Here is a 23,381-nt window from a genome sequence, read left to right on the forward strand (position 1 = left end):
AGTGAAGATAAGCAACTGAAGAGAGGGAACTATTGCAGGAATACATAAACAAGAGTAACAGATACAAACCAAAAGATTAGAAAATTACAATTGTAGAAATATCTTGAATGGATTTGCCTAGAACAAGGAGGTATTTATAAGAGCCAAAGTGGATGATGGTCTATACGTAATACGTAATGATATTCCTAAAGCAACATAAATTATAATAAGACAGCATTAACAAATAATAGAAACTAATTTTTAATAACATGATTTTGTTTTGCAGTAGCTACCTAAATACCCTATTTGTTGCTGCACATGCCTTCACATTCTGGAAAAAAATAGATTATTGCTTTAAATGTAGTCTTCTAATAAAAAATAACTACAAAAATAGTAAAACAATCATGCCATCTAAGTTTTTCCGTCAGAGAGAAGGTTGCTTAATCAATCTGGATATACAAAACTTCTTTCAGCACTGACACATGCTTGTCTCTTTATGTGGGAGATTGTTCATTATTTTTTGCTGTTAACACAGTAACTATCTCTAAGAGGAAGAAGTAGAGACAAATAAAACTGCCCACCTAATTCCAGTCCCAAGAAAGATTCTGGAAGAAATTATTTGAACAATCTCTTTATATGTATTTAGAAGACAACATGATGATAAAAGCAGGCACTGAAAATTTGTCAAGCACAAATAATTTCTGACTTAATTCCTTTCCTTAATATAGCAGTCGGCATACTGAGGAAGACAGAAACAGCTGATGAGATATATTTTACCTATATTAAGACTTTTCACACTCTTAAACATGACTTTCTCATAAGCAAACTAGGGAGAAATGATCCAAATTAAACTACTGTAAGATAAAAGTGGAAAGACTGCATTCCTGTATTTAACAACAGGGATGTCCCTAGCAATCTTACATTCTCCTTTATTATGCCTGTATTTTGTCAGCAACCTCATAAAAATGAGGAAAAGGAAAGGAAAGCATTTGTGTGGCACACACTTCTCATAGCTTTATCTGCAGAGAGAAAAAAACTCTGCTTAGCAGCACCATAATTCCTGCAGGTCTAGCAGATTCCACACCATGTATGTTAAAAACCTGACTGTATAAATTAAGAAACTATTTTCTTAGAAGTTGGAAAAAGTGAAGGAAGATGCTAGGAAAAAATATGTTACAGAAGTGAAAGCTGCAGGAACTGTGTGGCACCAAACAACCTTTATGCTACAGACATTAGGTGCTTTAATATTTTACTGCTACCTAAAACTCACTGTTAGCTACTTCAGAAACTAACATTTCACCTCTTTAAGCCTTAAAATGGGAATGAATTCAGAGGTTTTGAATGCTTTGAATGGTGCCCAGAGTACTACCTTCAGATTCAGAACTTTGTGTCTAATACACGTCATTTGCTTAAGTCAAAGGTTCTGCTAAAATCTACTGAGAAATGTGTTCTTCAACAGCTTTTTTGAAAATAAAATCCTCTAATCTCTCACAACTTTGTCCCAACACCAAAAGTAACACCCATTATTTCTGCAAGAGAAGCTGAGAAAATACATACTCAAAAATAGAGCCCCTTCAAGTTTAACACTAGCATGAATAACCTTAATGAAAAAAGGAAGAAAGATGCCTGTGAAACTACTAACCCTTCTCTCTCCGTATTTATTCCTACAAACAAATGCTAACTATTCTTTTAGAGGTACCACACATTTAAACAGACCTGGAGACAAACAAATAATGACTTTATAAATTCTAAAATTACTAAGTGGTACTTTTTAATTACAAGTAAATGACATCAAACAACAACTCAGACCTTCCCAAGTTATCTTTCACTAATGTCAAATGTCAGATGGCTCTAAAAGTAACTACTTACATTAAGCAGCATTTTGTATGACAAAAGAATCCTCTAGCTTTGAAGCAGCTAAGTCAATTGGTTGCATAAGGTAGGAAATTCCTGACAGCTTTCTCTCTTATCACTAAAACAATTTCCTATTCTTGTTGTTATATATATATATATGCACACACACACACACATACACACATATGGTGGATCAAATTTTAGACTAGGAAAGATTCCCTTAAGACAAAGGAAAGGAATTGTGCAAATTAATGAACAGGTCATTTGGATCAAATCTGAACTCTTAACCTTTGCATTTTTTGGTTTGGTTTTGCGCAACCCAATATTCAATTTCATGTTCAGGTAAGAAAATAAAAATAATATGTATTCAACTTGAGAATTTAAGTTTTCAATGTCTTTGAGTGTTGATTCCTTTTGCCCATAAAATTCGCACACACATGATCATTTACAAAAATACATCACCACAAACAACACGTACCTCCATGTCATTAGAAGAACAACTTGGAAGAAAAAATTAAAAGGCAACTATCCATTAATACATGAACACTACAAGCTATTTACACTTTTATTTTCCATTTGGACTGAATTTCATTGTTTTAAGTTATTAAATCTCTTCTGCAAACACACTTATGTCCCAACCATATCCTTCTCTTTTATCTTCCCAACCATATCCTTCTGACTATCATTTGCTGTCTTCTGGGCAGTCTTAGTTTCTCAATAGAGCTATAGGTTTCAGTACTTACTTGCTCTGAGGATGTTCTCCTTGCTGCTGCACCTAGACTGGACCTGCAGAGAGAGCACAGAGCCTATGAGCTACAGAAGTTAACAAGAATGCAAAATACAGATAAAATGGGCAAGCTCCTGGGATCTAAGACAGAGGCTATACATATTTTCAGCAACATTCTTACATACTCTACATGAGATAAGTATATTTAAGCAGAACAGTAGTAGCTGATGGTCAGAATCTGATACAAGCGATTTGATTCCACATCCCGCCCCCCTAAGAAACAAGAGGGCCTAAGGACAGTAATAGAGTAAAATCAAAGAACACAGTGGTTAAAATTATGTGTTAAGCTTCAGTTTTAAACAGAAAATCCACATTTTCTTATACAATTGTAATTACAGTAACTCTGAATCTAGGTCCTGTTTTATGATTAGACAAAATACTAACATAAGTATATCATCATGACCTGCTTTATAATTCTATTATTGATATTTTCAGGTATTATAGAAAGAGTTTAAAATACTCAGTTTGGATTGTGTTGATTCTGAAGATATTTAATAAGACTTCTTCGCTATTGTATAAGCAACTCACAATTGTATAAACAGCTCCTGGCTGGAGACAGATAAATTTACTCAGTTGTTTCTGTTTGGTTAAAAGAAATGCTATGTTCAGTATGAATTTTACAGTGGCAATTCTACTTTAAAAAGTAACCCATGTGAGAATGACAACAGTTTTCTCAACAAATCTTCCTAGATGCTTAGCTGCCACTGTGCTATTCCAGATACATTAGTCTGACTCCAGGGAAATTGGAGGATTCACATTGGCCTAATATTCTAGTAACACGTGATATTTAGAGTTCCACCCATTTACCATGCGGATTTAAAAAAGAATTGTTTTTTGAAGAGTATCAGTCCTGTAAACACAACACAGTTCATCTACACTGAAGCAACATCTCTTGTTAATTCCTCTCAGGTTTGGGAAGATAGCCCATTGTATAATAACACTGAAGTTGAAAGTTTTTAGATGAACTAAATTGAACAGCAGTCTATCTTCTGGCAGGTCAGCTGACTGAACTGGTAACACTTGAATAAAAAGCTTTTTGTGTGGACAAAACCCCCAGCTGAAGTAAATTCACAGGAAGACAAACCTGTATGAATGGAATCCTTCTCTTTTTTACTTTATTGACAAATGTATTGCTAAATTTCAGGGAGAGGACTAATAAAGCAAAACCATGTACATGTGGTGAAAAAAGTGTAATAGCACAGGTGATGCCGAGGGTGTAATTTCCCTGCAGAACATTTTTTTCTGCTGAAAAAAACGAAGGGGTGAATCTAGATCACCTTTCAGACTACAGTTTCAATTTGCAGTTACAGAAAAATTGCCTAGAAAGTGAATATGTATGATCTAACAATTGATGAAGAATGGTACATGCTCCCCAAAAAGCTGTCTTCAGAAAGGAACAACCATTTAAGGCTGAAACCAACTGTGTCCCAACTTCTAAACCTCTTTCTTCTGTTCCACAGCAGCTTGCCCCAAATGTATATTCACATAAAAAATTGGATTCTACAGTGCAACACAGTCTACTTATTGTAATGGAGTAACTTATGGAAAGTAATGTTGCAACTTAGAGTGGGTTATGGTGTCCTTCCCTGAAAAAAACTGTTGTTTAAAAAAAACCAAACAAAAAAACCCCCAAACCCTCCCTCCTTCCCACCAAAAAATACTATACAAGAAAACTGCAAACAAAATATTAATGAAGCCCATATTTGGCCCAGAGTTGTTTTACCAGATTTCAAAGGCATGACATGAACTCTCTTTGGAAGAAGTAAATATTTACCTATAATTTACCAAAGGACAATTCTGGACCAAAAAGATGGTATAATGGTAGGAAAGAAAGCACATAAGAGAGAGAGACGCACAGACACAGAGAGAGAGAGAGAAGCAGGATGGATGTGGCAAGGCAGAAGATGGTGTGTGCAAAAGGAGACATGGGCCTATGTGTGTAAGGCTACTGTTTAAAATGGAAGAGGCTCTCTTATTTCTCACTGAAAACCATATGAAAAGAGAAAACGAGGAATGGGCCTGCTGCAAAATAACCAAGTGATTCAGCAAACTGTGGAATGAAACTCAGTGAGATAACATAGTCCTAAAGAAAAAGGCAAAAAACCAAAAATACAAAACACAAACATTTGAAACAATCTACTAAAACAAACTAAGTAAAATATGTGATCCAAAGGACACAGATAAAAGCTACTAGAGAAGGAGGAAAAATGTTAGCAGACAAAGACAGTGCTAAAGAAGTACAATGGAAGTCAAGAGAGAGTCTTCAACAAAGTGGAGGAACAGAAGGAGCCCAAACCCATAGCGCAAAGCAATGTTTGCGAATGGAAAACAGCTCCTTTGAGCAGTAATAGTTACTCTCGAGTTGTAGCCTCTATTCCTCCTCAGTTCATCTTTAAGCCCTTCCAACCTATAGTGGAGCTAGTGTATGGACAAAAACAAGAGATTTATAATGAACAGAGCAGCTGAGATTTGCCAGATCAAACTTCCAATATAAAAAACGTGCTGACAAAGTTTTGCTCGTACAGTGTCCAAATGACAATGGTAACAATAGACAGGCGGCTTCACACGCAGCCTCTTACAGGTCATTTTTTTAATTCTGTGCACACAGAGGACTTTAAATTTACTTTTTGATTTTCTTACACCCAGCCTACAGTTTCCATGTTATCACTCACCTGATGGGCAACATATGCAGTATGAGAAATAATTTGCTTCCCACAAATTTTAAAAGCAGCTGTGGAAGAGGAATCCATAAACAATAAAATAAAAGGCTCCGATCAGCTAGACTTGATCGTTTCCCCAACCTATGCTCACAGCTGCAGAATACAAACCACATTTTAACATAACTGACATCAAAATTAGGTATTACATAATACTTCTGTTTGTTAATATGAATTGCACATTGATATCCTACATGTTATTTTTAAACAAAACTGCAGTAAAATATGATTTTGAATAAAACCCACCAGTTCTCTAACACATACAGTTTTAGCAGCAATGGAGCTTTGTATAAACGGGGTCATGTGCTTTAAGTGCCTTTTATCATATTCACTAATTGTATGTTTTACTACTTTGTTATTTGTGACATTTACAAAAAATCTGTATTCTTTTCACAGCTACTGCTAAATAAGAATCCATATTACATTGCATATACTACCATTACTGACTGGGGTGAGTGATTAGTTGTATTATTTACTGTAATTCTTCTCATTCACGGGTAGTTACAGAAATAACAACCTATTGGCTGTCTCTCACCGGGAAAGTATAGATTTATTGGTTTGTCCATTCTACAGCCTCTTGGCTCACAATGTACCTTGGCAGAAGATACAGTGGGCTGCCAGCCAGCACCATTCCCCTGCATAGTTCAGGCAGAATGTAATCAAACCCAAAGCATTCAATTCACATTACTCTGTTTTTTAAGCAAACTGGATTTTATGTTCTTTAAGATATAATTTCATCATGCTGGAATGCAGAGTAAGCTTTCTCCCATAGGCTGAACCAGTAAATAGAATGTGAAATAAAGTACTCAAAAATAAATTAAGGGAATGGTAAAATAAAGAGTCCTGCTGACAATTTCTATCTATCAATCATGATTGGTATAAAAACAAAATCAATGACTGTACTAAATTGGATTTATTTAAATCTACATGATACGTTTTGCTGCAAATAAAAATCAGTCCACAATATTTTTTTACAAGAAAAATAGAAAAAGACACAAAGAAAAGTTCATGCTACAAGTGAAAAATTTCATGTGAAAAATAAAGAAAAAGAGAAATTGAAAAACCCTTTAACACTTTACCATGACTGTTAGAATGGTTAGAGAAATCACTTACCTTTTTTAAAGTCATAACAAGATTAGCACAGAGTATTAAGTCAGCTCTTCATTATGGGAGGTACAATTAAAAGCCATTGGTTATATAAAACAAATTGCTACACAAAGATGAAGAGTTTTCCAGCCCAATATGAAAAGCTAACTCTTATGGGAGTACATTGTCAACTCAATTTTAACAACATGAAGAACAATTCAGAACAACGACATCAAAACATGAGTTATCACTAACAGGTAGAGCCCATTTCTGAGGAACACAGAGCCTGTAGGAGGCTAACCCATAATCTTTATCATTTATGGGAAAACACATTGCTCCGCTTTTAGGAAAGCATGCAGAATGTGGAACCACCAGCAGAAACCCAAATGTACATACAGACACAGAGGACCAAGGTGCAGCAAAGGGAATGAGTTCGCCAAGCTGTAATGAAGGAAGCAGGGGAGGCAAAGCACAGCAGCCGTTAACAATTTAAGAACTCTGTTCCTCTAACTGTCCCATAAACACCAGGCAGGCCTGTTTATGAGGTATTGCGCCCACTACAACTTACTGTCGGTGAGAAAGTGCATAACTCATATAATCTCTCCTTGAAACTTCAGCAGGTTTATGAATACAATTTATTCTGTGTGATGTGGGGAAGTATGCTGCTGCTGCTTTTTTCTACATGTGATTTATTAGTAATTACATGATCTCAGTTCTGTACAATATACTCTGTACACACACCATTTGAATGGTTTCTCAAACACTTGCCTGCTTTAAACAGATTTCAAATCACACATGATCTGATTTGTAACTGTAGGGGTTTGCACAGTGTCTCTTGCCTAAAATACCTTTTCTCCCTTAAGAGTGCCACATACGTTAATCAGTATCCGTAAATAAATACATAAAATAAAACTAAATAATGAACAACAATGTCTCAAACTGGTGTAATCATACTGTAAAAATTGATATTGGCCTGTTATTCTAAGCAAAATACATAAGGTCAAACTAGGAGCAAACTAAAAAAATGTAATGAAATACATTGATTGGTTAGATGTAAAACACTTTTTTAATGAAATCTGAAGAACAGAGACAATTGCTTTGATTGAATTAATATGAAATATAAAAATGAGATTGTTAAAAAACTTTCACAGGAAAAGTATAGCTGGAATTGCGTGCTTCAGAAAATGTTTAACAAAGTACTTGAGGATTAAATAATCCTGTTACAAGATGCAATCTTCCTATTTCAGGAATGCATCCTATTCAAACAGCACTTTTACACTGAGCTGAATATGCAAGGTCTTAAGAGTGTGCTTTATGGCCATCTGAATTAGGACTAAAGCCAGTTCAAAACTACAGAATAATTTTTTCTTGTTCTACTGAGAACACCTCTCAAAGGGAAAGGACAGTAAGCTCAAGGAATCTGACAGGAGTAGACATTACTCATAAACACATTTTAAAAAATGTGTATCCCATTGTTGGTGGGATTAATCTCACCAAAATTTAAATATGAATAATGTAGTATTCCACACACGGAGTTACTCATTTGGAGTCAGTGTGAAGAAATAAGCAAAAAATAATTTGAAGGCGAAATCATTTTAGGACCAGAGTTTTTACCACTTATTAATTGTTATGCTGTCAGCCTGTACACTGAACATAAGCCATCTTCAGATCTTGAATATGCCTTTATGTCTTCATTCATATGCTATTGAGTTCTCTTTTCTGAGGTTTTTCCTAGTCACCTACACTTTACATAAAGGTATATTTAATTTTGATCACTGTTTCCCAGTAGACTATGAACACGTACACGGAATTTTATGGTCAGATTATGGTTCATCCTAGCTACTGTTCAAACAGGATGGTGGAAGTGCATTGATGAATACACCGCAGAAACATGAGGGTTGAATTGTTTCCTTTTACAGGAGCACTATAAAAAAAAAGATATTATCCAATATACGGAACAAAATGGAATGAAAAGGCAAAGGGCAGTTTTCTGGGATGCAAATAAGATGCTGATTAGCCATTGCCCCTCAACAGAAACTGACCTTGTCCTGGAGATGCAAAATCAATATGTCTATTACTAGAAGAGGGTTCAAACAAAATCTTACCCATCAACTAAAATTTTAAGCTGAACACCCCACTGAACGACAAGACAGGAAGAACTATGATACATACAGCAAAAAAGGAGATAAAATAGTAAACTGCTGGTCAGAAAGCTAACGGGAAAGCAAACTTGCTACTACAAACTGGCAGCATAGGTTTGATAGCTGAGAATAAAAAGAGGCAAAGAGAAAGGAAGTGTTTTTTATTTCTTCACAGGAATTTTAATGAAACTTTTACATTTGTATGAGAAAAAAATATGAGCTGTATTTTGTGTTCTTAACAGTATAGGACAGCATATGCTCTATGAATAACACTGGAAAGACAGCACGTTTCTGTGATATTTTAGGGGCTGTTCAGGGCTTATTCAAGATCGTATTGGTTTTGTTTAGAGAAGCAGTACAAATTATAATACCCAAATATGGAGAGAACACGCATCTTGTGTAAGCTAAAGCCCTTATTAAATCAAGACGTAAAAATTATTGCCAAATACTTTGTGCGCAACCTCCAACAGATATTTCTAGCCTGTGCTAACAGAATCCAAGTGGGATTTGTAAAACACAAGAAATCTCTAGGAACACTGCACTTGGGAAAATCAAAAGTTCTACTACTTGTATCATTAGCTGTGAACAAGATCTTTTATTTGTTTGAATGAAAATCTTAAACAATCTCTAAATGCCCTGGAAATACTTTCCAGTTTGAGAAGTAAATAGTGTAAATAAAGGCAGAGAGAATAAATTTTCTTTCCAAAGAGATACACGAGAAAGAGATTCCTGTTGTTCTTGTTGTTTGCCAGAGAAATGGGATTTATTTGCCTATTTTCAAACAATCTCACACCCTGACAATCTGGTTGATGAATCACTTAGCCTTACAAGTATATGCTAGATGTCTGAGCTATATCCTATCTGACCAGCATTAAGACTTTTTAAATTCCTTGTCCATTCCAGTTCAACCAGCTTTTTAAGCTGCTGTCAATCAGATGGACTAAAAATATGCAAGTGATGTATAGAAATTCTTGTCCTCAAGCACACCACAAATTACTCTCCCTTGACATACACTAATAAGGACATTTTAAAAAGTTTCGTTTCTATTATGAGTATTTTGCTTTTAAATGAAATTTCAACTATTTTCCTATTTCTGCTTCTTGACCCAGCAACAGCCAATTTCAATGCAGCATTAAAACAACAAAATTTCCATATTACTGCAAAAAATTGAAACTATTTTTCTTGAATGGCGTGACACTCAAAATCAGAATTTTAAAATCAATTCTTCATTCAAATATAGTCAAGCAAAATTGGCAAGTTGATGTTAAACACACATTTAGGAAATATCAGATCAATGTTATGTGTGCAACTCTTATTTTTCCTTTGACGTGTAGGCATTATGATTTCATCATAATTATTTTCAGCAGGGCTTCTGCATGAGACAAGGCAAGGCTATTTCATTTTAATCTCCCTGCTCAAAAACTAGTTTTATGTTTTACTAAACATTATCCAAACTCTCTTCTGAATGGGGAATTATTTAGTTCTTTATAGATTTCTCTGTTGTGCTACGTTCTACAATATAAAATGTCTTAATACACATGAAGGAATTTATTTTTACAAAATCTTTGTGAAGCAGAGGGATGACTTGATTTCTTGATTTTACAAATGGGAAACTGAGACCCAGAGACATCTAGACTAAATTTAACTTGACATGCCTACAGCTGAATTACAGAATATAAAGCCCCTCAGCTGCCATTTATTTCAACTGCATTCGGAGTGCTCAGCATATGTGAGCATCAGTCAGTACGTGTCTCAAGAAGGACACACAGAAAATGAGTACCCCTGACAACAGCGTAAGAAGTTTTTCCAGCATGGAGCATGAAGTTTGCATTAATATGGAGACAGAAAATGCAATATAGTCTTCCTTGGTTCAGGGCCTGTTCAGGGCCTTCTGCTACGGCATCGTGTTTTCTGTTCCAGCAGACAGCTATGTCTCCTGAACTGAAATCAGGGTAGCTGTAGTCTCCATTCACCCCAACTGCTACAACTGGAAAACACAATTCAGTTTTCTTGATATCTAGTTATTGTCAATATCTGAATAAATGTTGGTGGGGAAGGGATGGAGGCCTGTTTGGAACTTTTAGCTTCTGCTGCTTTTGTTCGTACTCGGTCCGAGGCCTACAGGCCTCCATCCTTTTGATCCAAGGTCTGTGGGAGTAAAAAACCATCTCTCCATTGACCTTCAAAGGATTTTGAATCAAACTTGTAATTGCTAACAAAGCCTACAACCCATATTTCATGCTTACAATCTTATCTTCCTGTATGCTGACTACACAGGTAACATCCCTTGCATTTCTATGTTAAAAGAATATGAACACATGAAAACAGTAACAACAAAACCAAAACAATGATAAGCTTCAAAAGCCACCAATCAACTGACCAGTGAATCTTCAGGCCTAAAGAGTCTACAAAAGGCCATCACCCAATTTCTTATGTTTTTAAAGCATCTTTAAATATATATTTCAGCTTTTTCCATTGGCATTTGCCAGCAATTTTGGTTGGAGATTTTTATAGTTATTATCATTCTAAAGTGAATGGTTGGACTACTTTTTTAACTATATGAGAAGGAACAAAACAGATGTTTCCCCATGTGGTCTGATGAGAATTTCCGCACTGGTGTAACTCCAAAGTAGTTGATTTTAGTTAAGCTTAACATTTTTATTTGAGCTAGGAGCATCAGATTTGCAGGGCTTCAAGTACAAGAGCAAAAACTAGTAAACACAGGTAACAATAATCTTATATGTGATGTATATTAGTCACTGATGTATACAGTGTTCAGCCAAAACCTCAGACTTGTGCACTTTCAAGTATGAAAATGAATAAAGTTCTTTTAAATTAAGATTCAAACTAGGGACCAACAACTGTAAGAAAAAATAAAGCTTCCATCTGTGAATCCATCTGAGCAGTAAATATCAGTAGAGTGAACTTACTGTATGAAGAGCTAGGTTTCTGCCTTTGAATTGAGGCAGAAACAGACTATATTTCTCCGAGGAGAATTCTTAAAGCGAAATCAGAATTATCATGGATTAATAACGTGATGATTTCAGAGGGTTCATAAGCTATGGAAAGGAACGGCTGGAATTGAGCAAACGCTGCACTGAGAACTATACTGTCAAACGCAAGTTAGAAACTATTTTTGAAAGTGATCAGAAATAGAAATGCAAGAAGAGGATTTGCACTTAGGATGTTGTTTTGAGCCTCAAAGGCTCAAAAGGATAAGATTCCTTTAGGGCTGTCTTGAATTTGGCAGTCTGGATTGCAAGGTCCAGCACAACAGCAACCACCAGCCTCCCCACAGCAGTTATGTACTTGAGGACAGAATATTAATTTGGCTGGGCTTCTAGCAGCACTGAATCTGGAAAATTCATAGAAGAGAAAGGGATGTGGAAAATACTTTGAATAGGGACATTCTTTCTCCCCTCCAGCTCTTAAATGAAAAACTTTATGGTAATTACGCTTAGCAAAAAAAATTGTTTCCTTGCTACAAAACTGCATTTGAAAAACTGGAAAAACAGGAAGATAACGTATGGAGCACTGACGGGAACCCGCTGACGTTTGAGCTATACGGTACTGATACTGACACTGCTGCGTATATCTAATTTGTTTTCCACGTGTTAAAACAGACACTATCCACTAGAGAGACATGTAAATTAGATCACACATATGGCATTTTACATCAGTGATTACTCCAAAAGCCATAATAGCAATGTAATAGAAGCTTTGATCTGCTTTGATTTATTACTATTTCAGACTCTAGACTAATTTTCCATAGATTCTGTTACTGAAGTTGACTGTGAAGAGTTAGATTGCTTTGGGAGCTGAACCTAGAGAGCAGTTGCACTGAGTGTTATAACTAGTGTAACAGAATACAAACTATGTCTGGCTTCTCAAACAAACCGATTTAAGTAGTAAAACCCAAACAAATAAATACTAAACATTGCACGCTGGTAAGCAGCTTGCTACTGGATTTAAAAAGAAAACAGTGGTTGTTTAGAAAAGAAATCCCACAGTTATATCTAATCAAGCCAGTTCTGATGCCATACAGTCCAAGGTATGGTACAGCACAGGAAAATGGAAAAAAATACTTTGCCTAAATGGATGTAATTATAGAGAAATAATGACAAGACTGACTTTGGAAAATGTAAATGTAGATTATACACGAGTCTAAACTATAACCAATCAAAAGGAAAATGACGTTTTTAGCTCTCTGACTTGATCTAATTTGTTTCATAAAGGATTGCACATCTCTACCATAAGGCAGGGTGAAATATCTCCCTGTTTTGTGGAAAAAGAAGAAAGGGAAAAATTCAGAGATGGGCATTTAAAATTGAAACATAAAGACTTGTCTTGAAACAAAAAGCAAAGAACTTCAAAGTTCAAAATGGAGAAGGATGGAAATCATTTCTGAATTACTTGATTTTTAGAATATAGAAATGTATATAACATTATCTGGAAAATAGCTGTGATTTTATCATTCAGTTTCTTAGTGCCTATGCTTCCTAATAGACACCTTGAATTTTATTTATTCTCTCTCTGATAAACGCAGAGCTGGGAAGCATTTTACCATAATAAAAATCAACAAAAAGTATTATGATTTTGACAAGTTGAATAGATAAGGTTTAAGCCAAAATCTGTAATATGAAATAAGATGCCATTCAAAATCCCAGTTTTTACCACTCTTCTGAATGTTAAATACCTCTTTGTAAATGAACTTAGTGCTTGAACTAAACTTACTAGTAGAAAATAAAGGAATAAGTGCAAGACGTTAATATGAAGGGTTAATTTTATTTGACAGAAGTCACACGGTAAGTACCATGCAGAGAAGCTGCAGACAGAAGTAAAATTTTGCTTCTATTTTGAATGTATGAACTAATAATGGATCTAATTTGAGATTCAGCAATGGGTAAACAAAAATAAATTGTATTTAAAGTACAAATATAGTAATATTTCTTAATGAATTTTTTAAAATAAATTTTATTGTAAACAGCTAAAATGTCATTCATCGAAGTTATTCATGTATACCTTGATCACTCGCCTTCCTGATGTAACTTGAAGTTTTGCCATACTTTCACTCAGGAGCTGTCACGAATGCCTTTCTTGAGATGACATCTAGCTCTTGTAGCAAGAACAGTTCTTGAGTCTGGTACGGCAGAGAGAATGCTACAGAAGGTATTTTGTGCAGCTACTAATCCAAATAACAAGAATGAAGATAGAACTAGTAAAGCTATTTTCTACAAACAAGGAAACTAGATCACTGGATTTTCATAAATTTTTGCGTTTTAATGTGCACTAAGGAAACCACATTTCTCTAAACGTAAGAATTTGAATTCATTCATTTTTCTTAACCCTAGAGTAAGGTAGTACTATTAGCAAAGCAAAATGCAATAGAAAAAAATGTAATTCTTCAAATGGCAATTGCCAAATAGAAAGCTTTGACCTCTTGTTCGTGTTTGAAAGAGAAATACCTTCAAATTCTAGTTTTACTTAAAACCTCATTGTTCTGTTAGCAACTGCAAAAAATAACACAGAAAACCAGGACTAGATTGTACCAATATAGTTGGACAAACCCCAAATTATTAGTGGATCCGTATTGGCTCTGTTGTGTTCACTCATTTCTGAACTGTAGATATTACAGATACATAAAGACATATATATTTTTTAATCGAGATATTTTTCTGTTTTCAAGCTGAGGATCTTATTAAGGATATACCTGGCAAGTTAATTAAAGCCATGTCCATAACCAATATGAAAAACCTCAGAATGAAGGTTCTTCATTCCCTCTAATGAACAGGGCTAACTTGGAAAACATTACTTCAAATTTCAAAGATCATCTCTACAAAGCATATGGGGTTCGTAAGGCAATCAGATAAGCAAGCTCAATTTAATGTAGCAATTTTTTTTTCAATGGATCAGTATATTTATGTCAGATGTAAAGAACCAAATTCTCTATCTGTTGGACTTCTGCTTGAAAGCAGAGAAGAGAATGGAGAGGAATTGCTTACATTTACTTCATTTTGTCTCCCCTATCCAAGGCATAGCCTTAATTGTCTAAGAGCAATCTTTGTTTATGCCATGACAGAGATCTTATGTTAGAGAAAATAAGGGCACAGGTCCACTCTTCTTGGTCATGGTCTTCCATCTCCTGAAACACTTTTTCACTTGAATTATGTCACCCTGTGATTCTAAGGGTTGAATAAAATTCTCTATAATGGAAAAACAAACAAACAAACAAACCACCTCCAGCTGACACAGAGACTGAAGAGTTTACAAAAGAAAAAGCAAACAAAAAGGAAATGCTGTTCCAGAAATTACTATGCGACTGATTTTGTTTGTGCTTTCCGTATTTATGGGATATATTCATATTACAGAAGTGGAAGTTAATTAATGCAACAAAATATAAAATTTGTGCCACTCTAATCAAGTGTGTGCACAATATGTTTTCAAAAATGTACAAGTGAAGGGCATAAATATTGAGTATAAAACCAGCCTAATAATCTGACCAACAACAAAACCGTATAATTCACTCATTATACCTGAAAGTCTACAGACCACCTATGGTATTTCAAATCTACTTACATTTCTTAGAATTATGTCATACTTTTCTTGCTGTTATTCTAATGATCTTCAATAACAGTGCTAGAGACAGACATTTAACTATGCAATTCAAGTTTCAGACATTGTATATGGATATTCACTTAGGATTTTCCTTTATATTAAAATATTTCCATAATTATAAAAACAATACTGACATTGAAGCATTCTGGGGTGCCTAAGAATTGACTAAGACCTTTTCAGTTGTTTGACAATTGCACAGTCAATTATCACGGTTAAATTCATTCTTCTCATTTTTTTATCTGGCAAACTGCTTCTGGAAAGTTGGAGGTTATACTATCAGAATCAACTAACTCAAAAATTGACTTAATTGGCCCACTGGTTGGAAATCTAGAGAGAAATATTTTAGACAAAAGAGTAAGAAACCCAGTTTAAAAAAAGGATGACAAAGTATATGGGGTTGTCACATTCTTAAGCCAGCTCAAGGAAGCTGGCATACCTTCTTGGAGCCAGAAAAGACTTCTGGAAGTCCTGGATGCAGAATTTGCAGGTAGGCAGCAAATTAAAAATGCTGGGCTTACTGTGCACACATCAAGGATGCTCTTGAATCTGATGGTCAAAAGTAGTCTCCTCTGCACTTAAGATGTAAGTTGTCCACCCATCCTCAAATCAGTTGTACTATGTAGTGTAGATTTATAACAAATATCAACAGTGAACTTAACAGCCTGTACTTAAAATTGAATTCTAGGTTCTATGCTGCTGGCAAACACCTGAAAGAGTAGCAGTTTTCAGTCTTTCAGCACTGCCTTCTATTCAAACTAGCCTAAGTAGAAGGAGAAACAGTCTCTTACCTGGCTTTAGTTCTAAAGAACAAGATTCAGTTATTTGCAGCATTTTGTAATGTGTACTATATAAAATGCTTCAACCTAGAGCACTTAAAAATCTCCCTGCAGTCTCTGAATGGACTTCGGAAGTCCAGGAAAGTGCAGGAAACAGTATCTCCTCTTGTTCTCTGAATACTGCTGATACTTAATTCCCTGTACTGGTCCCTCTGTTCTTGTATTATCTGATAAGTCTCTGATGTTTTATTAACAACGCTAAGTATACAATCAAATCCCATCAATCAGTATGCAGCCCATACATATACCAAAGCTATTTTTATGGAAATAATGCACTTTGAGGGGGAGAAAACTAACATAAAACTTTGCAGATCTTTCACAACACAAGGCATCATGTTCTAACCAATCAATGAGGCTAAATAAAACATATGAAAAGCTACAGACTCGAGTCTCTCCCTCTTTGAAAAACTTAACTTTTTTTTTTTCAGAAAGCAGGGGATAGCACTGCAGTAAACATCTTGCTGCCACTATACTTTCAACAAGCAGATCAATAGGTTTCCTTCATTACGCTTTTAGCCAAACACGTAGCGCATGCAGAAGCAAGAGGAGAGGGGGAGAGAAAGAGATTGATGCTGGTAATAAAAAGTCTGAGATACAAATGAGGGTTAAAAATGGGGCCATTGCATAATACTACCTAAGTGTAATTTTATAAATTAGGAGACTACAGATCTTCATTAGTCAATCCGTTATTTTTACATTTTGTAGGTATTTTTAAGATAGGAGTTGAAGTCAGAGTACTTCTAAAAATGTAAGTGAAGCCAATCGGATTTAATAATTCCTTAAGTGAACTACTGCTATTAAAAAAAATACTCTGTTTTGTGACAACTGGATAATAAGTAAATTATAGATATATTACACACATACTATACTGCACAACTGCTAAGTCAGCATCATTCCTAATTAATATTTCTACTCTTAGAAAAATCATGTAAGTATTCCTGCTAACATTTACAAAAATTACAGGCATGCAGCAAACTGGTTTTCATGAAGGGGGAAACACTTTATTGCATATTGTGAAATTCAAAGAGAATGTGAATTTATATTTTATCATTATACCATTTCAGAGCACTAAAGCTGTACTTCTCTTGCCACAAGAGAATCACTTTTTAAAGAAACTCACTTTGCTTTAATTGAATTGAACCAAAGACAGCACCTCATTCTAGACAAGTAGAATTGTTAAGGTGCTGACTGGAGCTAAGTAGGTATATAGTCCTACTACTCTGTAATGCCTGGAGTTCAAAAAATATGAAAACCTTTCTCTAACTAAAGGTAAGTAGAAGTTTTTTAAAACTTTCTGCCCATTCCTCTCAAATAGGCATCAGTTGACCACATCCACAGGTTCACCAGTCCAACTGGTGACAATAAAAAGGAACAGATGAAAAGATGTTTTTCCTAATTATTGGACTCTGAGATGCAAAATAACCTCTACAAGGATGTTTTCTATGAAAAAAATCAGGCAGTAAATTCTACTTCAAATTCTTCACAATGCAGAATACACAGATCCAAAGTTTCTCTTCTGCTGGAAGATCTTTTACTTCTTCAATCAAAGACCTTCTATGTAACAGCAGAAAAAAATCCCAGATAGTACTCTTACTTTTCTTTTCAGCAATCTTAGTTCTAGGAGTGCCAATTAATCCAATTCCAGAGCTTTTCTCAATGATCAAAATTGTAAGGAAATTTCTTATGATGAATCTACAATGTCTATTTCTGAAAAAGAGATTTCAGAAATTGTTTATATCAGGTTATCTTTTCTTTTATCTTTTGTTGTACCTTTGTCAGAAGGCACGATCAGCTGCATTCCCACAGCATCGATTCCATTTCTCTTGTCTCTGTGTTCATGGCGTCCTCTGAAGGTCCAAAGCTATTTGGTGATGACTTGGACATATAAAATTAAGAAGCTCTGAACTTGGTGCTTAAGAATTAGCTTAAGAAAAAAATTTTCTTGAAACAAGAACAACAGAAATAGGTATAGACACAAGAAACAACCTTGAGATCCTATCAAAAGTGTGGTCCTTTTTTCCCCCCTGGACATGAGACATTATGCAATATAATATTACTCCTTTTCTTCCCCTTGATCAAAATTAATGGCAGGCTTTTGGACTTGATTTAACAATACCTCAGTTTGGGAGATTTTCTATCGTATCATTTAGAGGTCAGGATGTTGTTTACTCACAGCAGCCTTTCCTATTTTCCAAAATAACAGCAGATGACATTGAGCATTGCTGGACATGCATCTTGACATTAAGCTGTATTTCTGAATGAAGAGTCTCTTACAAAGTTAGAAACTACACTGCAGATCCTTTATGGACCCCAGAGAATCTCCAGTCCCTCCTTGCCTCTTCAAATAGCTACGACTGCCATAGCGATCTTCAGTTTCAAATTGATTTGTTCCTTTGGATCTGTCCTTGGTTCAAATGGTCTGTTCAAAAATACACTGGGTGCTATCCTGCCACTAGAGAAGAATGTATCTGTATTTTTTTTACACCTTCAGTTCACAGTTTAAAAGAGGGCAGTCTAGGTCTTGCACTGTGTGTTTCATAAGCATGAAATTCTGATCAGCTGGAAAATTTTTAACTGCATTGCAAGATCCAGTTCACCAGGCAGCCAGGTTATCCACATTTTAGATATGAAGATATTCCCTTTGGACAGAGTATAAAGGACGAGTTGCTTGTACAGTCTCACAGTGCCACCTGGATACTTCAGCTAGCAGACTCTCTACTACAAATTGCAAAGTGGAGAGTGTTCACTAAGTTTTCATGCACTTAATACTCCAGTTTTCTTGGTAGAATCTAACTATTCCAAGATCACTGATCGGTACTACAGCCTGATAGCTTTGGAGAAGGTAAAACAATTTGTGGAATCTGGTTCACCATTTTTGCTGATGTGAACTATCACAGTTGGATTCTTTGGAAACAAAGTGTCATCAAGCTGAAATGCCTGTTGATCCAGTGCTGTTTCTTAATTTCATACAGATCATTCAGAAGAATGGCTGGTTGAGTGAGGATGGCGTTTGTCTTGCATCTGTAAGCGCTAAACGTAATTTCTTGCTCCTGTATGAGCTTAGAAAAAAGGTGTCTTTGTATGTATACGAATATAGTATTATTTATTCCATATTGGTGTTTTGATGATAATAATGATAAAAACAGTGAGGCTTTCATATAATACAGTAACGAGGCACAACAAACTGCAGAATACGTATCAGGTGCTTTTACGAACATATACTTGATTATCTTTAAAACGACTTGTCTCTTGGTGGAGCCAGACAGCAATTATTTATCTATGATAGAAAAAACGGTAAGCATCTTTCTTCTTAAAAACTTTTTTATAAGATCTTTTGCCTGTTCATGCACTGAAACTAGATAAAAACTTTCTATTACTAAGGATAAGGAAGTGCTAGGATTGATTGCTTGAAAAGTTGAAGCTTTCGAGAACAAATTAGACACACATCAGCCAGGTATTGCTTACAGACAGATCTACCTGCTTAGGGACAAAGGGACTGAGTAGGTGATGCTCATTAAGAGAACATTCACATCAGGTCTAGAACTTGGCCCACAGTGTGAGGCAGAATGAACTGTCATCTTTTTACGAGATCTTGCAATTTTAAGAGATTCTTTTAAAATACAGAATAAATAACTGTATGTGCTCAAGACTGATTCAGCATTGCAGAAAACCTCAAGTTCACCTTTTTGATACTCAACCATTAATCAATTATAATAATATGGTGAAGCCTAATCTTTACACAGTGGGTAATGGCATTAAGTTGACAGTATTTTATAAATTCTGTTTTTATCCCATGATGTTGTGAATTCCAGTTTATCTTAACATCTTTCTCATTTTTTCCCATCCTAATTACAACTGAATGTATTTTTCTTTTCAGTTCTTGCTAAGATGGTACTATACCTTATTATAGAAGACTATCATGAAGCTGATATGGAATTATTTACAACAGTATATGCATTTTGGCAGGTAGTGACCCAAGCCAGAGCTTTGAGAATTAATAACAAACTTCATATACTCTAAAACCACCTATATCTAGACAGGTAGACCATTAGTAGACCTGTATCTAGACATGGTAGACCATTAGTAATCCAAATGTGATGGCCATCTTTACAGTCTTTCCAGTTTCACTGACTGAAAAAGGGTCAGACTAACCAGTGAAGCATTTTGCAGCCTGGACTTCTGTAAGTTTATTATTTTCATTTTAATGTAAGAGATAATTAAGGATGCTTTTATATAATTTATGCTCACATGTTACGTAGCAGTTGCCTAGCTGGACTACACATCCTGGTGGTTCCAGACCAGTACAGTGATTTTAAAACTACGCTGAACATGGTTGCAGATTGATCATGCAAAATCTGTCCCCCCAGGTGATTCTTCCCCACTTGTGCACAGTGCAATGCAAAAAAAAGAAAAAAGTAAATAAAACAAAAAAGTGTGATGGGTGAGCAGGTCGACTGTGTGAGAGAACACGTGCAAAGTATACCTCAGAAACACTATAGGTGGATGAGCACGAAGGGAGCCGAGCCTGGTTGTGCAGTGGGGAAAAGAAAACATTGTTAAAAAAGAAATGGTGGCACAGTAAGGGTGTCAGAAGGTTTTCTGTATAGGTGGTTCCATCACTGAGATAGTAGCAGGGGGTTCATTAAGTTTCCACGACCAGCTATTTCAGAAACTCCAAATTTATGCCTTTTAAGGTGGAAGCTTCTTAAAAGAAAAAAAATATTGTATTCATAAAATAATTAAAACTAATGCTGAATCTGAAGACAACAATCAATCCTTCCTCCTCTAAATAACTGACACCACTATCCTTAGGACAATAAGGTGTTCTAGGATGAAGCTTTACCAGTCTCTTTCATTTAAAACTGTTAGTTTTATTCTAACTTTGCAAAGGGTTTTCAGATGCTCAGAATCAGCATTTTGACAATGGAGGTTTTTCTTCAGTCTCACTGCGCCAAAAACCAGAATAACTTGCAAAGTTAAATGGCTAACGGCCAAACAGAGGTCAGTAGAAATCTGCAGACTATGTCCCTAAGCAACGTAAGGTGCTGTGATTCTGGAGGGACACTGTCCACTGTTGAAAGCTTTCAGGACACACACAAGTTAACTGGTAACACTACAGTTTTACTGATTGCTTAAGAAACACTTTGTTTATACAAGATAGATACCCATTTTTCTATACTATTAATCACTCAGATATAACTCATGTATTAAAAAAGGATTCTCCAGTTATTTATAGGATTTCTTTTCCTAGCAAATCAGAAAATTCTTTCTTTGGCTGAAAATATTTCATGTTTCAATCACAAAGAGTAGTCTGAGATTTTTTTTTCCCCCTTAACTTTCGTTAGATTAATAATTATCTGATGACAACTGTCTGTGCAGGAAGAGTAAAAGCAGCCTAATAAATGAAATTTAAAGAGATGTGGTTCTTATAAAAGCATTAAAAATCTCCTCTTGATTTTTTCCTAGGGGTGGAAAAATGAATTATCAGAAGCCCCAGCAAAACTTCCTTAGACTTCAACAAAATTAGTATCTGTACAGCAATTTTGATACATTTGTGGTAAAGATGAGCCTAGCAAGAATTTCCAGATAACTTATCAGTGACCTGTTGCTGACTTGGGTATTATGATGGACTGAGCAGAGAACATGGTACTCATAAAGTCTCTCATGAATATTCTTCAATCTCAAATGTGTATTTCATAATTCTTCACTGAAATATAAAATATCACTTCCAGGAAAATTCTATAGTCACATTCGTCTGTATCTATTTATGTCTCCATTATATACTTCTATACAGCTGTTCTTTCTTCACTGAAATTTTTTTAATACTCTGAAAATATTTCTGTTCCTTTCTGGCATGGTGTATGTCATTTGCTCTTCCAGATAACATTTCTAAGGAAATCTGAATCACTTCACAACATCTTAAATGTTCACAGACACTCAGCACTTTCTTCACCTGATGAAACGTTTTCTTATAGTGAGATGATTGGCAAAAAAGAGAGAACACCTTCTGACAGAGCAAAAATTATTTCTAGAAACATTGCTTTGAAAGCTTTCTACGAAAGATAAGGTGTGCTTTTGCTTAGAACAGGGGTTCTGCTATTAACCTAAGACTTCTGGATGAATCTCTAATCAACGTTCTCATAAATGATGTCCAATCATTGTTCCCATGCTTTGTCTTGCAATAGCATGGGAAAAGAAGAACCATTATCTTTGGTTTTGCAGGTGAGGATCCAAAGAATGCAGTAACAGCAAGAAACATCACAGCAGCAGTTTTTTAAGTATCAGCAACTAGATGAACAGAAACAACAACGATGAGGAGGTTTGGAATCATACACCACAAAGTTTGGAAGAACTTGGCTCATCTTGTCTACTGCTCACACTAACTTACAAGGGGTATGCTAGACACTTGTGTACTTCTTGAGTCTTCTCTTAGACAACTGCTATAAGTAGAATGATATTACTTTCCTTGTCAAATTATCCTGTGATCTAATTATCCATATTTTCATTAATATCTAGGCTAAAATTACTGTTTAACTCCAGCCTCATTCCTATTAGTATTTAATCACTTTAAAACATTTTGTATTTTCTTTTTCATAGTTCCAGTTGTATATAGGCAAACGATAATATTCCCTTCACTAAGATACCTGTATATTTTATTTCTCCCTGTGCTCACACACCCCCAGACATGCATGAACACTTTTCGTTAATCTCTTAATTTCACTCACTCCAAATTATTTTTTCTTATTCATACATGTATAAACTCTCAATTTACCTATGTCATTTTCTCATAATGATGAAATTGAAGGTATGCTCAAGTGTTCTAGCCTCAAAATGATCTAATGTTCTTGAGGAAAAGATTACGCTCATAGCATACTTTTGCACATAGTGATTGCTGTTTGTTTTATTGTCATTAGGATCACACAATGAGACTGTTTAATCTGCTGCATGCTTATCATTTCCTGATCATTTCCATTTCATTGCTTTCTTGCTAACTAGTCTCCATTTTTGAGCATCTGCCCTATTTTAGCATTTTATAAGTAAGTGTATTGCTTCTGTGTTATTAAAATTAAATGCTGATACTTTTCCAACCTCCTTTGATGATTCTGCAATCTATCACCTACTCTGCTTACAAATTGTTTTCATATATGAACTCCACTGATGGTTTCTTCCAGTTTGAGAGAGGGGGAAGTTCTCCTTACTTTGTATGCTACTTGACAACCCCTACATATTATGTTAGGTGGAGCTAATGTGCTGACATTTGAGCTGTTGGGCTCTTTTCCCCCATGAACATTCAAGTTCAGGGGCCACATTGTCAGTCACAGAAATTCGCCACCGTGAGAATGATTTTAAAAGAGCTATGCCTATT

At 35.3% G+C, this 23,381-nt stretch overlaps 1 protein-coding gene across 2 annotated transcripts in view; it reads right to left on the bottom strand.

The window, feature by feature from the left end:
* The window catches only part of GPHN (gephyrin), a 333,104-nt gene that overhangs the window by 57,907 nt on the left and 251,816 nt on the right, over positions 1-23,381 (bottom strand). For both annotated transcript variants that reach the window (XM_068397489.1, XM_068397488.1), the window contains one exon: positions 2,577-2,619. In XM_068397489.1, the coding sequence (XP_068253590.1) occupies positions 2,577-2,619 (43 nt within the window). The remainder of the gene's footprint in view (positions 1-2,576; positions 2,620-23,381) is intronic.

Source organism: Nyctibius grandis, chromosome 4, assembly GCF_013368605.1.
Source record: "Nyctibius grandis isolate bNycGra1 chromosome 4, bNycGra1.pri, whole genome shotgun sequence".
Lineage (NCBI taxonomy): Eukaryota > Metazoa > Chordata > Aves > Nyctibiiformes > Nyctibiidae > Nyctibius > Nyctibius grandis.